General features: G+C 43.9%; 2 protein-coding genes across 4 annotated transcripts in view; one reads left to right on the top strand and one right to left on the bottom strand.

The window, feature by feature from the left end:
* mtbp (MDM2 binding protein) overlaps positions 1 to 21,802 on the top strand; it is a 104,232-nt gene that overhangs the window by 38,047 nt on the left and 44,383 nt on the right. For all 3 annotated transcript variants that reach the window (XM_085993687.1, XM_085993686.1, XM_085993685.1), the window contains exons 12-14: positions 6,814 to 6,984; positions 13,474 to 13,587; positions 17,320 to 17,484. In XM_085993687.1, coding sequence (XP_085849813.1) covers positions 6,814 to 6,984; positions 13,474 to 13,587; positions 17,320 to 17,484 — 450 coding nt within the window. The remainder of the gene's footprint in view (positions 1 to 6,813; positions 6,985 to 13,473; positions 13,588 to 17,319; positions 17,485 to 21,802) is intronic.
* Positions 1 to 21,802, bottom strand: part of mrpl13 (mitochondrial ribosomal protein L13) — a 178,281-nt gene that overhangs the window by 133,481 nt on the left and 22,998 nt on the right. The window lies entirely within an intron of this gene.

Below are 21,802 nucleotides of genomic sequence, written 5' to 3'. Positions count from 1 at the left end.
ATTGATTTCCTCCTTTAAACCTTGATGTTGTTATGGAAGGGCAGAAAGCTTCAGTTGTGTTAATGGAAACTAAATTGCATTTTAAATGGTGTACAATTTGATTTTAAAGCATTGAGATAGATAACAGCACCTATAATTTATTGTTCTGTGAATTTTCATGTAACTATTACAAATAAGCTTTGCTGGCTGTTCGTATCTTCACAAACTCATCACATTCTGATGAGCCCTTAACCTTTTTGTTATTAATCTTATTTTAGCTCTTCATTTTAAGTCAGCTATTAAAAACCCTTATGGTGAACTCTTAATGAAGTTTCTATTTGAGTTGGAGAGAGGGGGAGCCAATGTATACTGCTTTAAATAAATGTCTCATTCCATAACAGGAAAGCTAACTATACCTGAAGTTTAAATTGTAGACATTTGCTTTCTGAAGATAGTGCTGTCAGCTGTTCAGAAATAAACTGTAAAATTGTCCACTGATTTAAAATAAAATTCTAACAGTAATATTTGTGGGGATTTGGGGTCCATTAGGATGTTAGTGATAGAGAAATGGAACACTCTTGCACTTTTAACACCATGGGGTCGATTTTAACTCAGGTGCGGGCTATTGTCGTGTTTCCCACACGAATCTAAATGGATGTGGGAGATTGATGCAATTTTAACTCAATTGGCCAATTGGATTCCAACGTGTGGGAAGCCTTTGCAAATGGGTTTTTCATGACTGAAAGTCCCCTCCGATGACGTCATCATTGCTGCTGCATTTAAGGTCCACAGCAAGCCTTGCTTCTTCTGCAGGCTTCCAAGCTTTCTCCATTTGGTGGCACAGGAACCTGCAGGAACAATGGCCAGCGGGAGGCCAAGAGCAGCTCCTAAGTTTGATGAGGCAGCACTACAGGCATTGGTGGATGGGGCTAGGGCCCACAGGGAGGTCCTGTTCCCTTCATCAGGGAGGAAGAGGCCTCCCAGTCAGACCAAGGCTGTGTGGATACAGGTGGCTGGGGAGGTCAACTCCTTGGGGGGTCACACGGGGCACCTGGATGCAGTGCAGGAAAAGATTCCATGACCTTCATCGCACTGGAAAAGTAAGTATGAATTTCCCATCACCCTCAATCTGATCCCCATTGCCTTTCCTCACTCGCACTCAGCTTTAGCAATCTCTTCCTCCACATCCCACTTGACACTGACATCCATGCACCCTTACCCATTCCCTCCCCCTCTCTGCTCACAATCACATAACTATTGCACCATGTAGCCCTCACACTCCCCATCACTCTGATGCTTTGAACACAACTGACAACACACAGGGAGGGCCCTTGGTCTTGCAACCTCACTCCATCTTTGTCTCCTAAGTATCTATGCTATGCAATCTCTGCACTCCTTCATTCTCACTCAACTTCCACTTGTCGCCCTCATTGCAGGAAAAGAGAGCTCACAATAAAAGGGAAAGAGCCAGGACAGGAGGAGGCCCACCATCAGTAGCCCAGCTCACCCCCTGGGAGGAGGCCGTCCTGGAAATTGTCGGGGTTGAAAAAGATGCGCAAGTTGGGGACGGACAGACGAGTGCATCACAGCAAGCTGGTGACAGAATAGTTTTCCATCTCTCTCATTGATATTGCATGAGTCACTGATAATGATTCTGAAGCTATAACAGATGGATGTATCATCATCTGCAATATGCAATGTGCATGTAACCTTGACCTCGCATCTCTAACTCTTTCCTTTACTCCCCCACAGGACCATCGAGAGCCCCCGTCCCCACTGTCCAGGAGGTAGAGCCTGAGCTTCCACACTCCTCAGAGGAATCTGCAATCTCTGAGGGCGCAGCGTCAGCAGAAATAAGCGCACCCAGCACCAGCGCAGACACTCGCACCTCGGGGGGACCTTCGGGACATAGAGTAGTGTTGTCACCTGGTGTATCACAGCTCACAAGTGAGCATCAGCAGATTGTGGAGACAGGGACAGCAATGGAGAGTCCTCGTCGGAGGGCGCAGGACTCTGCCAGCTCAGCTCAGCTGCATGTCGACCCTCTGCCTCTGGGTCCATCCATAAGATCAGAGGTGATGGAACTCCATGCACAGATGCAGGAGTCTCTGGCAGGTTTTGCCTCTAGGTTCGCTGTGAGTGTGGAGCGAATGGAGGAGTCCATAGCGAACATGAGCAGAGCCTTTGTGGAGTCATTGGCGCATGAACGCATCAACGCGGAAAGGATGGCTACCTACGTGGAAATGATTGCTGCCTCCGTGGTAAGGCTGGCTACGGTAGAGGAGAGGCGGGCTACAGCCATGGAGGAGGTTAGTCGCCAGGGTATGGAAAACATGGTGAGTGTTCAGAATAGAATGACATCTCTTGAGCGATGGGCAACTATTGAACAGAGAAACCAGACCTTCATGGAAGTCCTTCTGAGTAGGACTGCCATTGCAGATACGGGTCCCCGTGGCCCCCCTAATGTGCAGCAAGGTGCTCTCAAGCCACTTGCTGGTGCGGAGGGGGAGCTGACCCATGAGCGGGAAGTTGGTGGCAGACCTCGAGGAAGTGGGGGCTCCTCTCCAAGCGCTCACACTTCCATGCCACTGCAGAGCCCTCGATCAGAGCCCCACCGGAGTCCACACCCAAGTGAGATAGACGTCTCAACCCCTGCACAGCCGCAGGAGCAGCAGACTGTTGACGAGCCCTCACAGGCTGGCCACCCCAGAGGACGTCCGCCAAAGGTGTCGAGACAGGAGCAGCAGGAAAGTGAGAAAGGGGCCTCCACATCTGCTGAAGCCACAGGGGAACCACTACGTAGGAGCACGCGTCAGAGGAAAATAAAGAACAAGTAGTCATCAGGGTAGTCACTTGGGTGAAATTTTATATATTTAAAAAAAAAAAGCCATCTGATGAATTCTGTCAATAAAAAGCCTGATGGCTACTGCTGTATTTGTGGCGTGTGTCATTTCGCAAATGGGACTTTCACATTGAGGGCTTAGGATTACTTGCAATTGTCAGTATGCTGGACAAATAGCTAGGAATCCGCAGGGTCTTGGCCATTGTCGATGCTCAGGTAAGAAGCTGTGAGGCAAAAGTGCTTGATTGGCTAGGCTAAGCAAATCTGGCCAGGATGAGTGCGTTCCTTGCATCCCGGGCAGCAATGTTCTGGCGTAATGCTGCCGCTGGTTGTTGGTCCTCTGCAGGATGGTCGTTTTTGCCCTCCTCACCCTCCTCAGATGAGGAGGAGGAGGAGATGTGAGGAGCCACTTGGTCCTCGGGAATCTGCAAGCCACGATGCTGTGCCATGTTGTGAAGTGCACAGCAAACCACGACGATTCTGGAGACCCTGGCTGCTGAGTACTGTAGGGCTCCACCTGATCTATCCAGGCATCTGAAGCGCATCTTCAGCAAACCGATGGTTTGCTCGATAATGGATCTGGTGGACATGTGGCTGGAGTTTTAGCTCTCCTCAGCTTCGTTGGCTGGCCCCCTCAACGGCGTCATTAGCCACATCCTCAGGGGATAGCCCTTGTCTCCAAGTAGCCATCCGTGAAGTTGGTCTGGCGGCCTGAATAGCGGAGGCGCACTAGACTGGCGCAGTATGAAGGAGTCATGGCAACTGCCAGGGTACATGGCACAAACATGCAAAATCTCCTTGTGGTCACACACCAGCTGAATGTTAAAGGAGTGGAAGCCCTTGCGGTTGACAAAAATACCTGGATTGCGATGGGGTGCCCTAAGGGCCACATGTGTGCAGTCAAAGACGCCCTGCATCCTTGGAAAGTCTGCCAGATGAGCTAATCCAACCGCTCGCGCCGTCACACTTGCTCGATCCTTGGTGAAATGGATGTGATTGTGCGCGAGGGCAAAGAGGGCATCGGTTACCTGCGTGATGCAAGTATGTGCGACCACCTGGGAAATGCTGCTGATGATCCCTGGAATGAGCCTGAGGCAAAAAAGTTGAGTGCGGTGGTGACTGATGGCCACTGGTAAGGAGTGTCCACCTGGTCCTCTGGGCAGCAGGTCTTGCTGTAGCATTGCGCAGATGTCAGTCACTACCTCTTGCGAAAGTCGGAGCTGCCTTTGGCACTGCTGCTCAGTCATGTTGAGGTAGCTGACCCTGTGTCTGTAGACGTTTGGGGGGTATCTCCTGCGTTGACGGGCTTCCAGGCGCTGGCCCCTTCTGGCCTGTGCAGCTTCAGGTGGGTGAGCAGCAGCCTGGCGTGCCTGCTGCTGTTGCTGGTGCTGCTGTTGTTCCTGGTTCTGCTGCTGCCGCGGCTGGTGCTCAACCTCCTCTAATGCCCAGATGGGAAGGAAATAAATGGCTCCCATGCTTCTGGCATATGCCTCTGTTGAGGAAGCGCTGAGTGAAGGTGGCGAGAGGGGTTTCCCAGAAGTTCACACTGGAGATGTGTGTGAGGCTCCAACCTTCCACAGGTGTGGTTAAGCCTGGTAAAAGTTGCCTCAGGCCTGAGACAACAAAATCCTGCCACCTGCAAATGATGGCTGATCAAATCTCCTCTTTAATGGTTGACTTGCAGCTGATAGTCAGCAAGCCAATAGTGCTCCCGCCAGGTTTCACAATCGTGATTCCCACCAGGCGTGTTTTACGTGGGAAAAGGGTTAAAATTGCAAGGGACTGTTAAAATGGGATTATAGAAGCCATTTAGTGGTGATTAAGGGTCTTAAAGACCAGTCCCGCCTGTTGGATACGGGACGGATTTGGGACCATCAGACACGCCTGAGTAAAAATGGCTCGGAGTCGGGAACCAGGCGGGGCCCGCCCGCCAGTTTTTGCGATTTAACCCCCCCCCTCCCCCCTCCCCGTACGCCTCCAAGGCTCAGTTAAAATCGACCCCTTAGTGTCAGCATTAATTACTCTCTGATCATGTATGCCACAGTATATAATACAGCATAAAGCTCTACCATGCCCCGGCATTGTGCCTTAACTGAAGTCCAGACTGTAACGGTCTGAATGGGACTGGCAACTGGTGAAAATGTTTATGGGTAGTTTTATGATGTGGGCTTGTATCAATAGGAACTTGTCTAAGACTACCCAAGCATCTGGGTTTTTTTCAGTCTTGGATTTTTCTGTAACTATGTAGCTGAATATTGTCGATGTAAAACAGTCGAATCATATGCATGTTGGGGGGAAAAAATGTGGCGCACATAAAGTCCCAATCAGAATCTGAGGATAGTATGAACTCATTTTGTTTGTCACTTTATCACGTAATCCCATTATTTTGTTGAGTTCTGCTGTTTAAAGTTTCTGAAAGATTGTAATTTTCAAATCCCTAAACCATACTGCAGTAATAGTCCATAAATACTCAGGCCAGTTGTAGTGTATCCACTAGGGCACCGGCCAAGATCAGCAATCTCATCATAGATCAGTATGTGAACTACATGCTGTACAGTGCACTTGCCCACTAAGACATTTAGGAACTCTATTTTTGACAGTTCACTGACAGTGGGTGAGATGCAGAGATCATTGTGCAGTTGACTACTTGCTAAACTTAATAAAAGGATATATATTTTAATTGCTTAATTCTTTACCATTTGCGAAATAACAGCCTGGTGTTAATTACTTAGTTTTAGACCTGTCAAGCAATTTTTAAAAATAATCGTGATTAATCTGGCAATTAAAACTTTTTAATCTCTATTGATCTTGATTGTTTTATTACTGATGCTATTATTTTCATCCAAAAGCAACCCAGCATAAACGTTTTCCTATTTCTGAATTCTGTACATCTAACGTAGCAAAGTGTATTGTACTTGCATATATGTTCAGAGACAACTGATCACGTGGCTGCGTTTATACTAAAGATCAGCATATAGACAGAAGAATTAGGCTCTGTAGCATTGTGAGGACCTGTGGGCAGGACAGCACAGAATGTTTAAATCCTGCCTGTCCATTTGGGTAATGGCAGCCAAGAGTGTATTGACACATGATCCTAGAGGACCCATGCCCAGGTGCCTTAGTCAAATATGGGACCCCGCCATGGGAATGAGCAGGAGACTCAACCTAGAACCGCCCCCCCACCCTAGTCCCTAACCCACCCCAACCTCCTACAATCTTTGCAGCAACCCAAACTCGGGGGCGGGTGCAAAAACCTTTTAAATAAAGCCATTGAGCGAACGACTTGAGTGAGGAGCAGAGACTGGAAAAGTGAAAGGCTCGCACAGCTACCAGCAGGATCTACCGAGCTGGGAACAGCGGACTTTGTTTTAGTGAATCGGGGTGAGGGTGACGTTAACTTCTGCAATTAACATACGTTTTAAAAAAAAAAAAAAAAAATGACCCAAAAGAATTAACGTGATAATCACAAGACAACTGCGATTAATTGACAGCCTTACTTTGTATTTTTTGACCACATTTGAATTCTACATTCAAGTTTATGTACTGTTAACTTTGTTTACACCCCAAATTGCTTGTGTTATTTTATGGATTATATTTTGTGTTTTCCCCCCATTTTTGTATGTTGAAGCTGAACAAATTTAGAATTGACTTCCCTGTATAAATAGTTGGCATTTCTTGTAAATATAATCAATACACTGAGTATAGGAAAATGCCTCATCTTTTACCTGGTCCTAACAGTGGTGGCTAGGAATCCAGCTTATTTTATATTAAAATAGGGAACTTGCGCTAATTAAAGCAGCCAGTTTATTTCTACCATAAAGTCTGCTGGATTATTCATCACGCCCATAAATCAAGATTGATATCACTTTTACGTTTCATCTTTTGTCACATAATGAGATTTTTTAGCACTTATTAACTATTGTATTTTTCATAGCTTTCACCTCCAGTATGCTTTCACCTCCAGTATACTTTAAATCCTCGTTTGTTTCCAGTTCCAGAGATTGAGATGAAAGGCGAGATTTGCAATTATTACCTGTTGGTTCAAAGCAACTGTCGAGGTGGCTGCAAGGCAATCCTGATTCATTCAGCCAATCAGATAAATGGCGCAGCAGCTGTAGCCATAGTGAATGGGATGTTGGAAGAAAGAGCTGAAGACAAAGAAGGTGAACATGGCACAAGTGGCCAAAATCTTTTCCTTTTTGTAACAAATTAAATGCGAACGCTGCAACAACAAAAGTTGCCATTTCTATCATGGTTTTAAACATAATGAAATTCCCCAAGGTACTTAATGTGGGAATTTAAGGATATTGACCAGGAGTGTAATAGTTAGGAGAGATGACTGAAATATTATCAAAAAGATAGCTTTTGAGGAGGCTATTTGCTGCCTTCATAATTAGTAGCAAAAAATCCAGTTCCTGGCCTCACAAGTGGGAGTAGGAGATAAATGTGAATCTGCTGCGATCTTCTGCAGTAACGCTGCACTTAGCTGGCTATTACTCTGGGCACATGTCAATATATGCACCGATAGTTCCTGATTCAGAAAGATTTATTGTTCAATCTCAATTGCAAATAAAAAATATAGATTCCCCATATGGAAGAGATTGTGTTACTGTAGTCAGCTATAACTGAACCATGGTACTGCCACCTTAGGCAGATGATCACCTCGATTTTGCATCACTACAGCCCAGAGGTTTTTTTTTTTCACTTTTTGCAAACTTTTAGCTTTACTGCAGTTAAGAAAAATAAGGAAGAACTTGCATTTACCTAGTACCTTTTCAGTTTGCATTTATATTGAGCCCTTCACATCATCGGGGATGAGCGTTTCATAGCCATTGAAGAACTTTGAAATGTAGTTTTGAAGTGTAATCTAGACTCTAATTCACAGTTGCAACTAAGAATGTGAAGCCCACTAGAATCTACATTAGGGGGAACACTTGAGTGTCCTATGGTCACAATATAGTGCAAATGGAACTAAATGGCTTTTTTAGAATCCATAGAAACTTACAGCATAGAAAGCGGTCATTCGGCCTGTCGTGCCTGTGCTGGCTTTTTGAAAGAGCAGTAGTATTTAGTCTAATATCCCTGCTTTTTGTCCATAACCCTGTTAGTTGCTCATCCTCAAGTACCTGTCCAACTCCCTTTTAAAAATTATTTATGGAATCAGCTTCCACCACCTTTTCAGGTAGTGTTCCAGATCCCGACAACGTTCTGAGTGAAACAGTTTCTCCTCCTCTTCCCCTCTAGATCTTTTTCCATTGATTTTAAATCTATAACCTCTGGTCATTGATGCACTCACCAGAAGAAATATTTTTTTCCTATTTACCCTATCAAAACCTCTCATCAACTTGAAAACCTTTTAGGTCACCTCTTCACCTTTTCTGTTCCAAGGAGAACAGTCCTAACTTTTCTAACCTCTCCTCATAACTGAAATCCCTCATCCCTGGTAAATCCTGGGTAAACCTCCTCTGTACCCTTTGAAGGAGTGGTCATGTTTAGTCCAGCTTTTAAGGCCTTTACCTCTTTACTGAAATGTGGTGCCCAGAAGTGTCCACATATATACACTTTTTTTTGTATTGCAACTTTTGTTCATTTGGCTCCATTTTGCCATGGCACGTAACTTATAACATAGCCAATAAATCTTTTTGTATATCAAGTAAGGATGATGATCATAAATAAAAACAGAAAATGCTGGAAATACTCAGCAGGTCAGGCAGCATCTGTAGAGTGAGAAACAGAGTTAACGTTTCAGGTCGATGACTCTTCATCAGAACTGGAAAAGTTTGAAATGTAAAAGATGCAACACCTGCCTTTTTACCTCCTCCCTTCCCACTGTCCAGTGCCCCAAACACTCCTTTCCAGGTGAAAGTGATTTACTTGTACTTCTTGCAATTTATTATACTGTATTCGCTGCTCACGATGCGGTCTCCTCTACATTGAGGAGACCAAACGCAGATTGGGTGACCACTTTGCGGTACACCTCTTCAGTCCGTAAGCGTGACCCCGAGCTTCCGGTCGCCTGTCACTTTAATTCTCCCCTCCACTCCCACTCTGACCTCTCCGTCCTCGGCCTCTTGCACTGTTCCAAGTAAGCTCGAGGAACAGCACCTCATCTTTCGATTAGGCACTTTACAGCCATCTGGACTCAACGTAGAGTTCAGCAATTTCAGCCATAACCTCTGCCCCTATCTTTTTTCTCTCTCACATGGCAGCTGTCGATCATCCTGCCATTGCCATTTACACTTCATCTAGAGCCATCTTTTATTTCTTAACTTGTCCCATTACCATCTCCTTTTGCCTTGCACCATCATCCCTTTTGTCTCTTAATCTCTTCTGCCTTCCATCCTATCACAGACCTTCTTCCCTTTTGTCCTTCCCCAACCCCCCCCCCCCCCCCGCCCCTACACTTGCTTAAAAACCTGTTCCATTTCCAACTTTTTCCAGTTCTGACGAAGGGTCATCGACCAGAAACGTTAACTCTGTTTCTCTCTCCACAGATGCCGCCTGACCTGCTGAGTATTTCCAGCATTTTCTGTTTTTATTTCAGATTTCCAGCATCCGCAGTATTTTGCTTTTGTAAGGATGAGGAGCATATTGTATGTTCTTCCTCTCACTCCCCACCCAGCTATGCACATTTACAAGCAAAGGGGGAAATCATATTATACTTGAAGGCTTATACCAACGTCCTTGAACTGGTTTACCTGTTAAAATTTTAAAGTTAAAACCTATTTTCAAGGAAAGCGCCTGGTTGTGATCAAGAATTACAAATGTGAATCCGTGTCCAACCATGTAGTGTACTCGTTGCCATCAGGCTTTAAACTCTTTGGCCTAGAAATTCAGTGGCCTGCGCCACCAGTTTGCGCCCAAAGAGGGCTTTTGCGCCACTGTGCAAACCTACCGCGATATTTAGCGGGGCGCTAATGGCGGCGTTAGCCAGTAGCGCTGCGCCGCCACCGATGACGTCATCGGTGTGCGCAGCGCCCCGCTATCGCCCCGCTGGCCATATTTGGTTGCTGCCGCCTCCCCCGCGCCGGCCGCAAACAGCGACCGGTACACGGGGCCTACCTGTGCCGGTAGTGGGGCGAGTTAAGGTGGAGGTGCGGCCGGCCGCTTTTTCGGCGGCCGCCTGCCCGCACCTCCATCCCCGGCCTCCTTCACCACCCCCCCCGCGGCATTGCCGGCTGTTTCCAGAGAGCCCGGCACTTCTCCTTGGTGCCGGGGTCATTTGCCGGCACTCGCGAGCGGGGATCGCGCTGTTGCAGGCACCTCCCCCTTAAGACTGAGAGGAAGGCCTGCAGTACCGCAGGCTGCCGTGCCGCAGTGGGTGGCGCTGCGGCACTTTGCACGCCGATATTCAGTTTCAGCGCCCCAAGCGGGGCGCCGAAACCTTTGTTTAGCGGCCGGCTTCCACTTAAGGTGCTGAAACTGAATATCCCGCTGGCGCAAGTGGCTCCGCGCGCAGCGGTACTTCCGGCGCCCAGGTGAGCTGGGCGCCCCTAACTGAATTTCTAGGCCTTTATCCCCTCTTTTAATGCCAATTTATACAAGTCAAACCCATTTTCTACTCCAGAATAAACGTTGTACAAGTATGAGATTAACTCAATTCAGTGTTAGGGCTAAGTTTTTGGTGGTTGATTTATGATCAAATGTAATTATTTAGAAAATAACTTGAAGTTCAAATCCCTGTGCACACTTCATTGGATTAACTAACTCTGTGCTATAAAATTGGTTTCTGAAACATATACTAGATTAGAATATCTGCATTTGACCAATCTTGACCAGAGTAACTTCAAGATCTAAAGACTGCCATTTTGCTCTTACTCTTTGTCATTGAGTTGTTAGAGCAGCAGAGAACCTTTCCAGTGTAGGACTAATCTGCTTCATACATCATTCTAATTTATTTTGTACATGTGTACAACATTGACTGACTGGCTTCCCACAAGTTGGCATTTTACTAAGCCTATTAGTTTATGCTTTTTTATTTTCATTTATAGAATACAATCCAAGATTATAAAGTATTTACATACAGCTGAATATGAACATGATTGGATTATAATGGACTTGAGTTAATAGTTACTTGGCATGCTGCCGTGCTAACAAAATGTCAAATGATGCATGTGCATTGGCTGCTGAAAAGACTGATTATTGGATTTGTACAGTGCTGAATCATTGGGTAACCTGACAATGTTTCAAAAGATATTTGCAGAATCAGTGAGATGAGAATTGCACAGGGAGTTATTCTTGTTTTACAAAACTTGAGGCAAAATAACAACTTGTCAGCTTTTACCCTGCGGTAATGGTTTACAGATAACATTTGTTTGTAAAACTACCTATTCAATTTTTTTTTTTTTTAAGTGCTGCATCCACTCTTAAGTGGTTGCCCACTCCTGAAGGCATTGACATCTCGTCTGACAAGCACCAGAAATTCTCCTTTACCTACCCAAACATCAGTTCATTGGTGTGAGCTTGGGCAGTGAGTGTTATTTGATCATGGAGGTCATTACAACTCAGCCTAAACTTGTCTCCTCACCTGGCATCCAGCCAGTTGCACTTCTGGATAGCAACTTGGAGCATGAACCCTTGGGGGTGGGTGGGGGGTCCAGGGGCACTGGGCCAGCTTTAGTGACCCTATTACTGCCCCCAACTGGGATCAGTATTTTATGCAGTTGAAACACATTTAATGGTTCATCTTATGTACTTTGAAGCTAGGGGAAAGTTAATTTTTAGTCTCAATTTATGAGCTAATGGGTTCATTTCTTTAAGATAATTTAATATGCTCAGTCTTTAACCAGCGTAATACATTATTTACATGATTGCTGGGAGCACAAAGACTTGAGAAAATTGTACCGTTACTTGTGGGGGAAATCACAAATTTCCCATAGCCTAATGCGTGTTACAGAAATGTTTGGTTCAGCAACTGGTTAGCTCGGCATATGAGCTTCTGGGTGCAACAAAGTTTCAGGCAGTAGCACAATTGGAAAGAGAGTTCAATGGGATGAAGAATCAGTATGTGAATCTTCGCCCCTGGCAATCCACAGTCAATGTTGCTTCATGCAGAAAGTTCAGCTGCATCTGTAACCGTTCTTGTGTTCCTGGTAGAAGCATGGAGCTTAAGCATCATACACCATTGTGGTGTCACTGCAGTTACATTGTTAGAAAGACTTGCATTTCTATAGCGCCCTTCACGACCAGCGGACATCTCAATGTGCTTTACAGCCAATTAAGTACTTTTGGAGTGCAGTCACTGTTGTAATGTAGGAAACGCGGTAGCTAATTTGTGCACAGCAAGCTCCCGCAAACATAAATGTGATAATGATGAGATAATCTATTTTTATGTTGATTGAGGGATAAATATTGGCCAGGACACCGGGGATAACTCCCCAGCTCCTCTTTGAAATTGTGCCATGGGATCTTTTATGTCTACCTGAGAGAGCAGACGGGGCCTCGGTTTAATGCCTCTTTCAGCCCTGCACTGGAGTGTCAGCCTAGATTTTTGTGCTCCAGTCCCTGGAGTGGGACTTGAACCCACAACCTTCTTGACTCTGAGGCAGGAGTGCTACCCACTGAGTCACAGCTGGCACTGTAGGAAACTTGACAATCCAAACACATCACCTCTATCTTAGAAAGGGTGCACTTGACTTGGAGTTTATCATCCTTATTTGGTACAGTGGTTTGTATGACTTTTAGACTGTTTTGAGATAGTTTTGCAGTAACGTGGATCTGTTTTTAAAAAAAAAAAAATGAAACATTTTTTAATGTTAATTCTTGCATAATTTTATACCTCACCATCTGAGCTTTAATTCCTTGTATAGTTAATTTTTTTTTCATTTTTGGGATGTGGGTGTCGCTGGCAAGGCCAGCATTTATTGCCTATCCCCTAGTTGCCCTTGAGATGGTGGTGGTGAGCCTCTTGAACCGCTGCAGTCAGTGTGGTGAAGGTACTCCCACAGTGCTGTTAAGTAGGGAGTTCCAGGATTTTGACCCAGCAACGATGAAGGAACGGTGATATATTTCCAAGTCAGGAAGGTTTGTGACTTGGAGGGGAACTTGGAGGTGATGGTGTTTCCGTGCACCTGCTGCCCTTCTTCTAGGTGGTAGAGGTCATAGGTTTGGGAGATACTGCCAAAGAAGCCTTGGAAAGTTGCTGTAGTGCATTCTGTAGATGGTACACACTGCAGCCATGGTGTGCTGGTGGTGGAGGGAGTACAGCCAAAAAACTAATTTCTGCTTTTAAAAGGTCAACAATCAACAAGCATATTTCTTTTTTAACCATATTTTTTAATAGAAATAACACACAATTGTTCTGACTTCTGGAAAAATATAAAAAAATATTAACACTTGAATTCTCACTAACCTCTCTTTTGAAGTTTTTAATAAGTTTCTGTCACCTATTTGCCAAAATTACAAAAATATATAGTAGTCATCAAACTCTTCAGAAAAAAGTGAGTTAAGAATAAACTTTAAATTAACCTTTTATGTGTGGGGGTTCCTTTTTAAATTGTACCCTGCATAAGTGCTAATGCAATCCTCAATTGGTTATGTAAGTTAATTAATAGAACAAATTAATTAAGTGACCATATGATAAAGGGTTGACATACTGAAATAGAATGTATTTGTCAGCCACTGTATATACTAAACCATGTTTTCATCTGCAGATTGTGATGTTGCAGAGCTTCTCGGGGCAATGCCTTATCTTACTGGTGAGCAGCTTGTAAACAGAGAGAAGAAACTGGTCCGAGTTCAAGCACTTGCTTTAAAAGAGTTTCTGAGTAAGTTTTGTTGTATTTTGTACAAATAGATATCTGAATCTTCTGAACATCCGGCAAACAATTGTGACCAAGTCTTGCAAGACTTAAATAATGTGTACATTCTTGATCAGATGTGGGTTAAGGTTGGGCTTCGTCTTGGAATCATACAGCACAGGAGGAGGCCATTCGGCCCATCGTGCCTGTGCCGGCTCTTTGAAAGAGCAATCCAATTAGTCCCATATCCCCTGCTCTTTCCCCATAGCCCTGCAATGTTTTCCTTTTGAAGTATTTATCCAATTCCCTTTTGAAAGTTACTATTGAGTCTGCTTCCACCATCCTTTCAGGCAGTGCATTCCAATCATAACAATTTGCTGTGGGGAAAAAAAAATTCTCATCTCGCCTCTGGTTCTTTTGCCAATTATCTTCAATCTGTGTCCTCTGGTTACCGACCCTCCTGCCAGTGAAAAGTTTCTCATTTTACTCTATCAAAACCGTTCATAATTTTGAACACCTCTATTAAATCTCCCCTTAACCATCTCTGCTCTAAGTTGAACAATCCCAGCTTCTCCAGCCTCTCCACATAACTGAAGTCCCCCATCCCTGGTATCATTCTAGTAAATCTTCTCTGCACCCTCTCCAGGGCCTTGACATCCTTCCTAAAGTGTGATGTCCAGAATTGGACGCAATACTCCAGCTGAGGGCTAACCAGTGATTTATAAAGGTTTGGCATAACTTCCTTGCTTTTGTACCCTATGCCTCTATTTATAAAGCCCAAGATAAAGCCCCACATAAGAGATTGTTAGCTAAAATTAAAGTAAAGGCATAATGTAGATGGGAGCATAAAGTTACAAAGAGACATTGATAGATTACGTGAGTGGGCAAAACTGATGGATTTCAATGCAGCTAAGTGTGAGGTCATCCATTTAGGACCAAAAAAGGATAAATCCAAGTTTTTTTTAAACGGTGAAAAGCTAGGAACAGTGGAGGTCCAAAAAGATTTAGGGATCCATGTACACAGATCACTAAAATGTAGTAGTCAGGTACAAAAAGTAATCAAAAAGACTAATGGAATGCTAGACTTTATAACTCGAGGGCTAAAATATAAAGGGGAGGAAGTTTTACTACAGCCCTGGTTAGACCACAACTGGAGCACTGTGTACAGTTCTGGGCACCACACCTTAGAAAGGATATATTGGCCTTAGAAGGAGGGCAGTGCAGATTTACCAGAATGTTACCAGGGCTCCAAGGGTTAGATTATGAGGAGAGATTACATAAACTAGGCTTGCATTCCCTGGAACGTAGAAGGTTAAGGGGTGATTAGATTGAAGTTTTTAGGATTTTGAAAGAAATTGATAGGATAGATAGAAAGCAACTTTTTCTGCTATTGGGGGAGTCTAGGACAAGGGGACATAACCTTAAAATCGGAGCCAGGCCATTCAAGAGAGGTTAGGAAACACTCCTTCAAACACAGGGTGGTAGAAGTGTGGGACTCTCGCCCACAAAAATCATTTAAAACCTGAGCAATAGTTTTTTGTTATCCAAGGGTATTAAGGGATATGGCTCCATGGGTATAGGGGATATGGCTCCAAGGGTATAGGGGATATGGCTCCAAGGGTATAGGGGATATGGAGCCAAGGGTATTGGGGATATGGAGCCAAGGGTATTGGGGATATGGAGCCAAGGGTATAGGGGATATGGCTCCAAGGGTATTGGGGATATGGAGCCATGGGTATTGGGGATATGGAGCCATGGGTATTGGGGATATGGAGCCATGGGTATTGGGGATATGGATCCAGGGGTATTGGGGATATGGATCCAAGGGTATTGGGGATATGGATCCAAGGGTATTGGGGATATGGATCCAAGGGTATTGGGGATATGGATCCAAGGGTATTGGGGATATGGATCCAAGGGTATTGGGGATATGGATCCAAGGGTATTGGGGATATGGAGCCAAGGGTATTGGGGATATGGAGCCAAGGGTATTGGGGATATGGAGCCAAGGGTATTGGGGATATGGATCCAAGGGTATTGGGGATATGGATCCAAGGGTATTGGGGATATGGATCCAAGGGTATTGGGGATATGGAGCCAAGGGTATTGGGGATATGGAGCCAAGGGTATTGGGGATATGGAGCCAAGGGTATTGGGGATATGGAGCCAAGGGTATAGGGGATATGGCGCCAAGGGTATTGGGGATATGGAGCCAAGGGTATTGGGGATATGGAGCCAAGGGTATTGGGGATATGGCGCCAAGGGTATTGGGGATATGGAGCCAAGGGTATTGGGGATATGGAGCCAAGGGTATTGGGGATATGGAGCCAAGGGTATTGGGGATATGGCTCCATGGGTATTGGGGATATGGAGCCATGGGTATTGGGGATATGGATCCAAGGGTATTGGGGATATGGAGCCAAGGGTATTGGGGATATGGAGCCAATGTGGGTGGATGGAATTGGGATACAGATCAACCATGTTCTCATTGAATGACAACAGGCTCGAGGGGCTGAATGGCCTACTCCTATATATTTCTAAGATCCCGTATGCTTTTTTAACCGCCTTTTTTAGTATCCGAGAGTAGCAACACACGGGCGAACAAGCTGCATTTTCTCTAAGAAATGAGGGGAAATCTTCTGCAATTTTTATCACAATCTTTTGAAATATAAATACCTGCACCTTAAGTTATGACAAGTCCATGCCCCACTACATGGGTTTGCCAGAACTTAAACTGCAGGTATACCCATATTCAGGGATGTTTGAGTTAATTCTATTTTTTGGAAGCTGTTGGTCAGCTTTTGCTAGTTTACCAATTTGGAAATATATGAAAATTTACATATTTGTAAAATTTTATATTAAGGAATTTTAGATCATTGCCAGAATTCACAGAGTAACATTTTTATATGGTTAAGGGGTTGAATAAAATGTAAATGCATCAATGTACAGGTACAACACCGGTAATCTGGCACCCGACGGTCCGGCACGAGGAAGGTCCTGCTGTCACATTCCCTCCCTGGGATGGGCCCCGGGACTGCCGCCGGGTCAGGATCAGCGCCTGGACCGCACAGCATCAACGACGGCTCAGCGGAGCGATGGAGCCCGATCCTGAGCAGCCCGTGGGCGGCGGGGTCGGCGGCGGCACAGGGAGGGCAGCAGCAGGAAGAGGAGGAGCAGGTGGTGGCGGTGTTTGTGGTGACTTCAGTGGTTCAGGATTTTCAGTGGTCCAGCACCGGCCTGGTCCCGAGGGTGCCGGATTACCAGTGTTGTACCTGTACTAGGATGCTATCAGTCAGTTGATATGAGGCTGAGAGTAATAGTTTGATGTTAACCAAACTATCATAATTTTGGCTTTAAGCCATGTGTCAAATGTTCTACATACTTCAGTGTAGCTTAGTTAAAGGTGATGAAGCTGCTACTATTGATGGAGTGTGATTTAAAGACTACAAGACCACCATAATATTACACTCCTGGTATATGGATTTATAATATTACCGTTGCCTCTAAATAGTCTTAATCAACCATGGAATATTGTGGTTAAACTGCACTCTGATTTTGTTTTTTTAAAGAATTCAGTGCAATCTATTATATGAAATATTTACTTGCAGCTCCAGCCCACAAAAATGAGACAAGAAAAGCTTTGCTTTGTGTAGGCAAATTGTCAAGTGTGCATTGAAATGTGATGAATATTATATAAAAATAAATCTGTCATTTCTATATTATAATATAGTTACCCTTTGCTTTATTTTATTTCTACAGAAAGAAAGCAGATGAATAAAAAGCATTCATTAATTCCAGTCAATGAATTGAAGGCATTGTTAACCTTGGCAAGAGAAGAGTACTTTAGGCAGTGTGGCAGTAACCTGCCAAGCACCAATCTGGGTAACATATGCCAAAAACAAGAGGAAGCTGTTAAACATACTGGTAAGTTAATATTTTTTGTAGAAATTCAACCTTTTTAAAAAAAAAAACTGTAAAATTGTGCATATATAATGACCCTATGCTCATTCTTGAAGCTTTGAATTACTCAAATAATTAAATGTCTATGATGTCTCCATTACATCATTAATTGATTTTTGTAGCTTAAATGTCATTTAAAAGTGTATCTTTTAGATTTGTATCTTTTAGAACTTCCCTGCAATTAATTGGATAGAATAAGGATTACCCCAACAGAGAAGAGAATGAAAGGATAAAGTTAATTGGAGATGTCTGTTCAGCAATCACAGAATCACACAGAAACCCCACAGTGCAGATAGAGGCCATTTCGGCCCATCGAGCCTGCACCGACACATATCCCACCCGATCCCCGTAACCCCTACACCAACACATGTCCCACCCTATCCTTGTAACCCCACGTATTTAATCCCCCTAACACTAAGGGTCAATTTATCATAGCCAATCAACCTAACCCGCACATCTTTGGACTGTGGGAGGAAACCGGAGCACCCGGAGAAAACCCACGCAAACACGGGGAGAATGTGCAAACTCCACACAGACAGTCGCCCGAGGCCGGATTCGAACCCGGGTCTCTGGCGCTGTGAGGCAACAGTGCTAACCACTATGCCACCGTGCTGCCCCTAGAATGTACTTGGAATAATTAGTGATCAAGCAATTGACGGCCTTCAGCCTCGGGGTATTCCTCTATAGTTAAATTCTTACAGGGCTTGACCGGGTAGATGCTTGGAGGATGTTTCCCCTTGGCTGGGGAGTCTAGAATTAGGGTCACAGAATAAGTGGTTGGCCATTTAGGCCTGCGATGAGGAGAAATTTCTTCACTCCGGGTTGTGAATCTTTGGAATTCTCTACCCCAGTGGGCTGTGGATGCTCAGTCATTGAGTACATTCAAGACTGAGATTGATAGATTTTTGGATATTAAGGGAATCAAAGGATATGGGGATAGTGCGGGAAAGTGGAGTTGAGGTAGAAGATCAGCCATGATCTTATTGAATAGCCTACTCCTGCTCCTATTTCTTATGATATGCGGAAAGATACAAAAAACAGCAAAATGAGCACTGGGTTTCAGTAAAATGGGATAATGTTACTTTTAAGGGGAAGTTGAAGACTTGTATCTCATGAGAAATGAGAGGGTCAAACATGGCCAGAGTGATTGACTAGACAAGGCCAGCGAAGTAGACCGAGAAAGCAAAGTGAGTTTTAAAAGCTATACAAAATTAGAAGAGATGACTGGATTGCATATAAAAAGCAGTTGAGGAACAGCAAAACTGTAAATTGGAGATGGAAAGGGAATAAGAGAATTGTAAGGGTGGAAGACGTCAAAGGAAACTATTATGATTAAAACTAAGTTATCCTTTTAAGACCAGGAAATTACAGAATTATGACACATGAGTTTTGTCAGTTTCTATATATTTCACATCAATCATGAAACCACAATGTAAAATGTTCTTTGAGTTCAGTAAAACATAGCACTGATTTGACAGTCTAATTCTAAGAGACCAGAACAACATCTGTTTAAAAAAAAAAAAGTATATAAATATGCTGTCTTACATTTGACCCATGCTGTACCTGACTTGTGTATTACTGTCAGTTATTATTCAGTACTTTTACCCCTCACTGAATTCTCAACATGTTGATATATCCCGTATTCTTGCCCCTCACCTTTAATAAATACTTGTGCAGTAAAATATACATGTCTGAGGAAAAATTGTTAAATGGCAAAAAGTCATCTTTTGGGAGTTATTCACTGATCATACAGTTTTGCTACATATCGGAACTTTCTCTTATTAATGACGAGCGCCAACTGACCGTGTCAAGTGACAGTGGCTAGACACAATTCGAACATTAAGCTGTTGCCAAATTCTCAAATAAGTACAGTGGAAATGTGCCTTCTATGTATAAGTAGAAGAAGCACCTTTAAATAAAAATAGTCTCATTTGGGGTTGATACTGAATGGAGTTTTGACAGTTTATAGCTTTTCCCTCCCCCCTTCCATTCCAAATAATAAATATGTTAGTACTTTTTTTAAAGGGCTGCAATGTACCATAATTGCCTAAAACATATTGGCCCAACATTTGCGATCGGAGGCTTCCTGGGGGCAGATGCCTCCGACCTATATTAAAAAAAAATCTAGCATTTACCTGGTGGCTCGGGAGATACGGAGGCTTGCGATCCTGGGCCTCTCCAGGTACGTGCGGGCAGAGGCCCATGTATCCCAGGGGTGCGTGTGGTTTGCAAGCGCCCCTGGGACCACGTGGGCCGGCCCAACCAATAAAAGAAGGGAATTCCCATTCATACATAGGAGTTCCATACGTACGGAACTCACGTAAGTATGAATGGGGATCACTTAAAAAATACACTATCTCATGAAATAAATTTTTAAAAATTTACATATAAAAATTAATTAAAATGCCATTTACTTAAATATTTTAAACAAAAATGTAATTTTTGTATAAAAAATGTCTTAACAGGGCTAAAAATAAACACCTTATTGGACAGGGTTTTTATAAATGAGTAACATTTTATTTTTCTATTTTTTAAAACTCTTATGCTGGTAAAAGCAGGCCTTGCGCCTGCTTTTACCAGGTGTAAGAATTTCGCAGGCATTCAGCGGGCGGAAGTTGGGCAAATAGCGCAACTCCACCCGCAGAGGCCCATCTCCCGGGGATGCGGAGGATCTGTCAAGAAGATTCTTGACGGATCGCATGTTCCGGGTTTTAGCGCATGCGCTTTGCATGCCTAAACCCGGAACTTGCGCGGCCCCTAGGGGTGTGTGCGCACCTTGTACGCACCCGTAGGGAGTCGCAAAATATGGCCCAATGTAGATTCATTCAAATGTACTTGGTAAAACACAGTACCACTTTTAACCAAACTGGAAAATACTAGTTGTAAAATGTATTTAATTACTAACATTTTGTAGCTTTATTTTGATCAGTCAAATCATTTGTTTGAAATTCAAGCTGGACTTTCTTTGTTTTAACAGGTCATTAAATTTAAGCTATGTAATTAAGATAATATAACCATTAACACCCTTGTGCACAGGTGTACATGCAGATTGCCTGCAGTAAGATTTTGTTTGCTTTGCGGGGAAGGAAAATCTATGGAGGAGTACTTCCATCAGCACAGGATTGGGAAGAGTGTTGGGGGAGATGACCATAGGGACAGTTGAAGAAGCAGGTTTTGAGGCCCTTTAGAAGGGAGAGTGATGAGGCAAGGCAGAACGGTTTTAGGAAGTGAGTTTCAGTCAGCAGAAACTTGATTGCTGAAGGCTATGCAAATAATGGCAGCGGACAGGAGGATGTTGCACAGTAATGGATACAGGAAACTCTTTTTTTTATCCGACACCGACGGGACCGGCGTGGTGCCGGTTTATCAAAAAGTCCGGATTACAGAGAGGTATAGTTAAAAGGTACGAGAGCTCCGTACACAGCAACAAATCCAGGCTTCCCTGTTGCTTAGCAACAAGTGCAGGAACCCTGGCCACAGACCAAGCATCCCCAAGTGCAGGAACCCCGACTACACAGCCACAGATCCAGGAACGGCCACTAATATGAAGTAAAACTTAGCTGAACCTACTCCTGAATTTTGCCGGTTAACAGAGATTTCCGGTTATTTAGGTGCCGGTAAATCGAGAGTTTCCTGTATTCAGAAGGGTGTAAACTGGGATGTATGACTAGAGAAAGTTATAGAGGTAGGATGGGATGAGGCTATGGAGAGATTTGTAGTTAAGGGTAAGGATTTTGAAATAATGGAAATAATAATGTTACCAGGAATATCTTTATTATTTCCTTGTTTTAAAGGAAAAGCATTGGCAACCTGTAGCACAGGTTGGGTATCTTTTTTGAGGTATCTCCTGTTGCTTGCTACAGAGCCACTTTGGGATTCACAGCAATACTCCCGTAATTGGCACCATTGGAGCAACCTAGTATTATGGGAGATATACTTGACCGTATCCCTGGCGATGATAAATTGACAGAAGTAAAATACTGAAGAATCTGAAAATCTGAAATAAAAACAAAAAATGCTGGAAAGCAGTCATTCAGTCGGGCAGCATCTGTGGAGTGAGAAACAGTATTAACGTTTCAGGTCGATGACCTTCAGATACTAAATTGCCATTTATTTTTCTTAAGTCATAAATTCCTGCCGAACATTATTTTCTTGTGTATTAAAAGGGGAACACTTTGAACAAATGAGTACTTCCCCCATATTCTTTCCTTCCTCTGTTAAATACAATGCACACCTGGTTCTTTTCAAGGAAATTAGGCATTTTGTGAATTTTTCATTTAAC

This window comes from Somniosus microcephalus, chromosome 7 (genome assembly GCF_052327205.1).
Source record: "Somniosus microcephalus isolate GS21.2 chromosome 7, FLI_Smic_1.0, whole genome shotgun sequence".
Lineage (NCBI taxonomy): Eukaryota > Metazoa > Chordata > Chondrichthyes > Squaliformes > Somniosidae > Somniosus > Somniosus microcephalus.
Note: the sequence above shows the minus strand (reverse complement) of the source record. Positions and strands in the feature narration are given on the sequence as shown.